Raw genomic sequence first — 7,560 nt, 5'->3', positions numbered from 1 at the left:
CGGAGTGTGAGGTCGGGAATTTTTACGTGTTTACATTGTTGCTCGTTGTCTATTTTACACATCCTTATTTTTTCACTACACATTTAATATTTTCAAACGTAAAACACTTTATGACCAACCATTTATTATCACTCTCACCCGAGATATATTACTGGGTGACTCTCATTAGGATAAGTGCACTCATTTTTTTTTCTCTTCACCCAAAAACGTTCCCAAAGTCTGGGTGTTTTTCTTTGAGGAGCTGTACGACCCCTTGGGCACTCTGTGTTGAAGAAAAGGAATCGACCATGAGTGGACTTTGGTGTTTTACGATCATGACTTTGGATGTTTTGGGGAGATAAAGTGTAGGATAGGGATGTTTTTCTTTCCACACTCGAGATTAGCATTTTTATCGTTTTTTTTTGGGAAATTCCAAGGTGACTTTAAGAGAGAAAAAAGTGTTAATGATTGTCTAGGGATGGGGTGGCTATTACCTGGGTAAATGAGAAATGTGTTGGGAGATGGAATTTCCAGAAGTTTTCACCTCATCGCCGACAAAAGGAAAACCCTTTGTCCCATGACTAAAACTTGCTAAATCCTTCTACTATCAACCCCAACACGAAGAGGAGGCAAGAGGGGTGTTTTCGGTTGTGTTTTGAAGACCCAATAAAAGACATCTTCAGTGTCTCGATAGAAGCCATCAGAGAGTCTCGCCCTGTATACTCGTCTTCTTTCTCTCCCTGCCTCCGTTGGTAATCTCTGATCAGGCCATACCATAAATTTGTGGAAAGGTTGCGGGGATGGGCAATAAAATTAAGGCGACAACAAACACTTGTTGGAGTTCCGATGAAAGTCCAAACTTGGGTGTATTTTACATTTAACACCAATATGGCCCATGCGCCCGGAGAAATGCGCTTCACAGATCCCCCCTTCGCCCCTCATTCCACCTTCTGAATTATAGCCCAAATTAGGCAGCATCGTGTATCAGTTCCGAAAGAAAGAAATTGTTAGGGATAGAGAAAATCCCCAAAAGGTCCAACGATTAAAATCTTCTCACAAAAGACGATGCTCACAGAACAACGTCCTCATTCGAGAAATGGTCGCATAGCTTTTCCCTCTGTCAATTCTGTGAGTTGTTCTTCTCCGTGGATTGTTGTTTATAGGTTCGGGAAATTGATTTATGTCATGTAAAGTAGAAGAAATTTCACCTAAATAAATAAGTTGAGGAAACTCCCATTTGGGCTGAAGTTACATTTTGAGGGATGAAGAAGAAGAGAAAAAAAAGTAAGATATAAATTATAAATCTCCCGGCCCCTTCTTTCTCTGACTTTCTCCGTTTTTGTGGCTCCCTTGTATTTAGGTGGAGGGATATAAGAGAAAGATCTCGAGGACAATGGGAGAAGATGAAAAAAGTCAAAATACCTCGATTAATAGCTAAAGGAACGATTTGTTGTACCTGAGACTATCTTTGCCCTTATTTCTGCAAGGGGCTTCTAATTACTCAAAATTTTACATTAAAAATAAAAGAGCAATAAAACTGCCAAAACGTCGTATTTAAATAATTGTTGAAAAAACATTTTAAATATTTTCTTGATTTTATTGAAGTTTAAATTGTTAAATATTTTATTAAAAACGTTAAGAACCAAAATTTTACACGAAAACTAATTTTTACGCAAGGTGTAAAATAATCAATGTGGTGGAAAAAATTCACCCGGCTGGTTCATGATCGTTTTTTACGGTTAAAAATCCCAAAATATGAAAAAAAAAAACATTTTTTACTTGTTTTCTTGTTAATTAATAAAATTGAAGACATAAGTTCCTGTATAAATGTTTTTTAATCAAATTTCATCGCGTATAAAAAGACAATCAAAAGTAAATAAATTAAAAGGATTTAAATTATGTGGATTGTTTATTAAAATACTTTTGGGCGTCCAATAAAATGGTTGATTATTAATTAATTGAATCAAATAACCTCCATTAGCATTAATTATATGCCAAAGAGTTTAATTTAGAACAAAAAGGAAAACTATTCTAAATAAATTGTAAAAAAAATAACAAGATAAAGTAATTTATTCACCGATATATGAAAAATTTCTTCATTCGTTCAAATGCTTTTTTTGTGGATAAATGAAGAAGTTTTCTTTTCCCAATGAATAAACATCTTTAACATATTCTCAAGAGATTTAATTTTATTGCATTTAAAACCCCTTAAAAATAGTTGAAAATATGCTTAAATTTTTTTAGACTAAAATTTTCAGTTTAAAAATTTACAAGTCCACCAAAAAAGCACAAGTTGTTAGCCCCTTGGTTTTTTTGCTCTCTCTCAATCTATCAATATGATACCTCTTATCTCCCCGACAATTCTATCTGCAAGTTCATCGATATATTGGCCATTTCCTTGTTGGGTATATAATTACAAAAACATATACTCATCGATTGCAGATGCGTGTGATTTACAACGCAACGAGGCAAATTTAAATATCAACGTAAATCAGAATGATTCCCATGGTGAATTGGGAGCATCTCAATATATGGGAAAAAGATACTCATTGGTTTGTTCAACATGAAAGTGAAACCGTCGCTGAATTCGCACCATTTTATGGGCTTATTTTTTGTGTGTATGTCTATGGGATATAAATCATGTCCTTTCGAGGGTTATACAATTTAGAAATTTTTCCTGGTTCTCAATTTCGATTGCATGATGAGAAAGGAGAGCTTGTGTTGTTTGAGAAAAAGGATGGTCTGCGGGGACTGAAAGTCAAAATGCTTCGGAACAATGCGTTGCATGGAAAGGATACCTGTGTACGGTCACACCCCTCGAGGTTGCCCGGCAGGGGAGAGAGCGAATATACTCGGGGAATTGTGTATAGAATTTCATTTTGACGACAGAGCCAAGGATATCTTTTTTTTGCTGGTAGACTATGTATCTATGTAGCGATGAGGCCTTTGTGGAATTTTCACGGATATTTTAAACGCTGCCCTGATTTCACTGACATTTTTTTCCTGGAATTTCGTCTCAAGGATCCATTTCACCTTTGCATGCTTGAAAGGTTTTGCAAAAGCGACGTGTTTATTGGGAAAGGACCAAAAGGATCATGCAAAAGTTTCCCTTTTGCGAAGTTTCCAATAAAACAATTCGCACAACTCTCAAAAAAAAAAACATCAAAATATTTTGAAAGGAAACTATTGTATGGTGGCAAAATTAAGTGACTTGTAAATCGTGACTAATATCCTTTCCGTCCTGAATCTATTAAAATAAATTGTGAGAATAAGGCGATAATCGTCGAACGAAATCCATACCTATGCATCATTTTGATTTATTATCCCAGACGACTATCGTATCGCTATTATTTAACCATAATTCCATCCCTTTCGGCACGTAAGTAAAACATACATACATATCTTGATGCCTGCTAAATCATTCAAAAATCATCGAGAATATCCTTTTTCTCCACCCCATTGCCGTCTCTTTTCCTCTACTGCTAACTATCGGGGAAATCTTTGCAATATCCCCGTCTCTTTTGCACCATTCAAAGTTGGGAATCGTTGATTTTTCCCAGCAGACCTCGGGGTAGGCATCCTATCAGGAGGGGAAGGAAGGTTGCACAGTGTAACACGGAAAATCTCTTATGTAACTGCCAGAGGGTATAAGGCGATGGAAAAAGAGGAAGCTCTATGAACATCTTGATTCCAGACAATCGGGTCTGGTTTCTCAGCCATTTATCACGTAAGAAAAAAAAATAAAGAAAAACGAAGAAAGGAATAAGAGAAGCATGCAAGGATATTAAAACCCTGCTGAGGTATCCCCCCTCTTCATATTCACCACACCAACCCCCAATTCCCGCATCCATCTCTTTCTAATTCGTCTCAGGAGTGACAACGACATCCCTTTTTATTTCCTTCGCACATACTCCTTCAATGCTGCAAAAGTGGGACGTGTCACGGCATAGGGGGGTGGGGGGCTCTGAATGGTGTATTTGTGACACAAATTAAAAAACAATAAAATATTCGAGCACATACCACCCCATATTGTAGATGCTATCCCGGCCGCACCAATGAGGGGATGCTGTCCCGAAAGAATTTACTGCTGACATTAATAGCATTTTAATTTCCAAAGTCGGCGCGTCCTCTGGTATTTTTATTGCACAATTCAAACTCAATCCATCCTTGTCGCACCGCCAAAGGGCCGGCCATGATTCTTACTTTTTGCTCACCTTTTTTGCCCCCTAAACACCATATACCCGTCTCCCTTGCACATCGATGCACTTTCAACCACACTGACATTATGCTGCCTTTTTTATGCTATATGCGCAGAGAACATAATTTATAACCCAACTCTTGACGAGTTACTGTCTCACTCACACCTTTCGATAGCTGCATCTTGTGGTTGTGAATGCTGCGCGGCATCTTCGGCTGTGGATTATCTCTTAGTGAGAAATTTCATGGTATGATATTTCAGCGTTACAAATTTGTCGAAATTACTTAAAATTTATGCATTAATTATTCATGTAAATGTCTATGAATAAATAATTATGCCGACTTTCCGGACCATACGAGGCTATAAAAGCTCTTTCTCGATGGAGGCAGTTGGAGAAGTCGGGTGAGGAGTTTTTACGATTCTCGAAAACTAATTTTATTTATTCTACACGCTTTTGTCTTGTTATTTTATAACCCGAAAGGAAATGGCATTAATGTGTCTCCTAAGTAGAACCACGTAAAATAAGATTAAAAAGTTTAGAATGAGTATCCGGTCGTACTTTTATCAGTTTTCTGGTTTTTATTTCAACTCTTTTTTTTCTTGGCGTTTCTGGAAGCGACTTTGTTGTCTAAATTCACTGCCAAATGGCTCAAATGCTATTATAAGATTCTCTTCGTTTTTTCTTATTGTTTTTTTTTTACAATTCAAAAGGTGCGCCAATTCTGACCCCGGCCCCACCTGATCGGGACAGGGTAGAAGAAATTGGATATAAGAGATGCGATGTTGATAAAAACGGTGAGTGAAGAAGATATTTTAATTAATGATTTTATTTGTGAGACAATTGAATTTTGGAAGGGGAGTAATACCGTCGGGGGTTGTGTTGAAAGAAATAAAGGACGAATGATGGGGGTAAAGCTGAGATCCTAGGGGTGGGATTTCCATTGACTTAGGGGTAGTAGCATGTCCAAATTGGCCACCCATCCTCCGTATCCACTTGAAATATTACCCCAACATCTGAAGTTGTTATTAATACCATAAATGTAATCAGGCGAACGTGTTTATATCCTTCTAATTGAACAGAGTGGCACGTCGGGAAGTGCTACATTCGGCATCTAGTTATGTATACGTCTGAGGCTCACGGTCCTTGCTGGAGATCCTGGTGTAGTAGCACCTCCAGACGGATATAGTGTCGACCTTGTCTCCATCACTGCCAACTCTTGTCAAACCGTCTAGCCCATTTTCGAGAGCAGTTTTACCCATAATGCAGCATCTGTCCTGTTCGCACCCATTGACATGGTCGATCCTTGCTGTTCAACATGATTTTGATGGTGTTTTGATAGTGTTTGTTATTCGTTTTTGATGCCCAGTATATTTCATTGGTATTGATGTATTAACACATCCGCGAGATCTTGTATTTCATTCGTCGATGGGCACCGGTATGGGCCTCTCCTGTTCTCGCACACAACACTCAACCACTTATGCTGCACATGCTTCAGCAGCAATGTATGTGTTGACGAATTTCTTCGCCTGCGTACCAAAAGTTGAGCTTTTTTCAACATCAGCACACACACATATAGGTGCCACAGAGTGTGTACCCCTACCCAACACACACCGCTACGACCGGAGATGCAACAAGAGTTGAGCTTCTGCGCAACAGCACGACGACTGTGTTCTTTCCCCTAACGAGTTTCCATACGAGTCAGTGGTAGCAGTGTAGCAGCGAGTTGGAGCACAATACAGTCACACCACATACAGCCGGGTAGTGCTATTGCACTCCCACCTATAACCAACTGTATGCAGCCGTCGCATGTGTGAGGCGTAAACTTGCGCGCGCTGATGAGTCGTTGTCGCAACCTTCAAGGCGGGAATGGAATCAGTCATTCCTATTTCTTTCCCCCGCCAGTCAGTTGAAACTGATTGACAAGCCAGTGTGTATTTGTCTTCGAAACGCGTTCGACGTGTTACGGACGTCGCTCCGTGATCTATATTAAAACTCGCCGCTGCATTTTTTTCGGGGTAAACAACATCCATTGAAATTTATATATTTATTACCGACATAAAGATAGAGAGAACCCGAGAGTTTAAGTGTGACCATCAGTCAATTTGTCTTGCAAAAAACAAATTATTAAAAAATACAAAACTACAATAGAGAGACGAATTACGCTAAATTAAACAAAAAAAAGCGAAAACTGTTAATCAACGTATACGAGTGTGGAGCAAAAATTTTACATCCCTTCCCGTTTTCGGAGAGGAACATTCGTTTTTTTTCATCTTCATATCAGTTCTCTATTATTCTGCTTCTTGCAAATTGTGGGCCAAGAAAAAAATATTTGGACTTGAAGGACAGTGAAGATCATGGAACATGCATCCATGTGGACCACGTAGCATTTTGGCCACACATTGGGTCCTCGCGGCTGAGGTCCTTTTGTGACACTGTGGCTATGTTTGGTGGTGGTACCTTTCTGCTGTTTATGTGCAAGTGAATGTGCTAGTGCTCGGACAAGGCGCTAGCCGACAATACCCTAATTAGAAAATTAAAAAAAAAATCTTGGTTCTTAACGTGTCTAAAATAAAATTTAAAAAAAAAATAAAGAAAAAAATAAATCTCCGGTTTGCGTCGCGCGGTCTAATGCTAAATCATCATCTCGAACGTCATCGGTCAAATAGAACAGTTGACGGTGTGGGCTCCATTCTGTAAGAGCTGCATAGTGATAGGAACCACCGAGACTCACGGGGTACTCCCTGCTAACGCGAAAAAAAAGCTACAAAGTACCCCAAGCTATATACAAAAAAGAAAAAAAATTCTTCGAACTGTACGCAAGTTTAATGTGATGTTGCGCCAGGATCTCTCATTGATGTGAATTTCGGTTTTATTGAGAAAAAGAAGAAAAGCATAAAAATTGTTTATTTGTGATTTTTCTTTGTTGGCTGCTTACCGTACTAAGCTAAGGAAGCCATTTAACTGGATAACCACTTTAGATTGTATTTAGTGCTATATAAATGAGATTTTGATATTTGAGAGGGTGGTGTCAGAAAAAAAGTGTAATCAGTGGTGTTAGGCAAAAATTATATACATAGCACACCTACCCCCAAATATATATATATGAAGTGCTTAGGTGACATAAACCAATAGATAGCGAGAGAGAGTGAAATTTGCTTGAGAAAAGTGACTTTTCGTGCTTTTAATACGCAGGGTGTAAAGTGTTATAAAGTAAAGTGGCCCAAGTAGAGTTTGCAGCCGCTCCCAGAGCATTGATGGCTCAGCCGAGGGTAGGTCCTCTTCCTAAATAATGTATCTTCTCCCACACATCTCTACCCAGTTAATTAATCATATTTCACTTTCTTGCCTAATGAACGATTAACCCCCATGTGTGTGCGTGTGG

General features: G+C 38.7%; 1 protein-coding gene across 3 annotated transcripts in view; it reads left to right on the top strand.

Moving 5' to 3' along the window:
* The first annotated feature begins 5,358 nt into the window (after window positions 1-5,358).
* Window positions 5,359-7,560, top strand: part of LOC129787177 (homeobox protein homothorax) — an 80,693-nt gene continuing 78,491 nt past the window's right edge. For all 3 annotated transcript variants that reach the window (XM_055822537.1, XM_055822539.1, XM_055822538.1), the window contains exon 1: window positions 5,359-7,447. In XM_055822537.1, the coding sequence (XP_055678512.1) occupies window positions 7,433-7,447 (15 nt within the window). In that variant the 5' untranslated portion in view covers window positions 5,359-7,432. The remainder of the gene's footprint in view (window positions 7,448-7,560) is intronic.

The sequence above is a fragment of the Lutzomyia longipalpis genome, chromosome 1 (genome assembly GCF_024334085.1).
Source record: "Lutzomyia longipalpis isolate SR_M1_2022 chromosome 1, ASM2433408v1".
Taxonomy (NCBI): Eukaryota; Metazoa; Arthropoda; class Insecta; order Diptera; family Psychodidae; genus Lutzomyia; species Lutzomyia longipalpis.
Note: the sequence above shows the minus strand (reverse complement) of the source record. Positions and strands in the feature narration are given on the sequence as shown.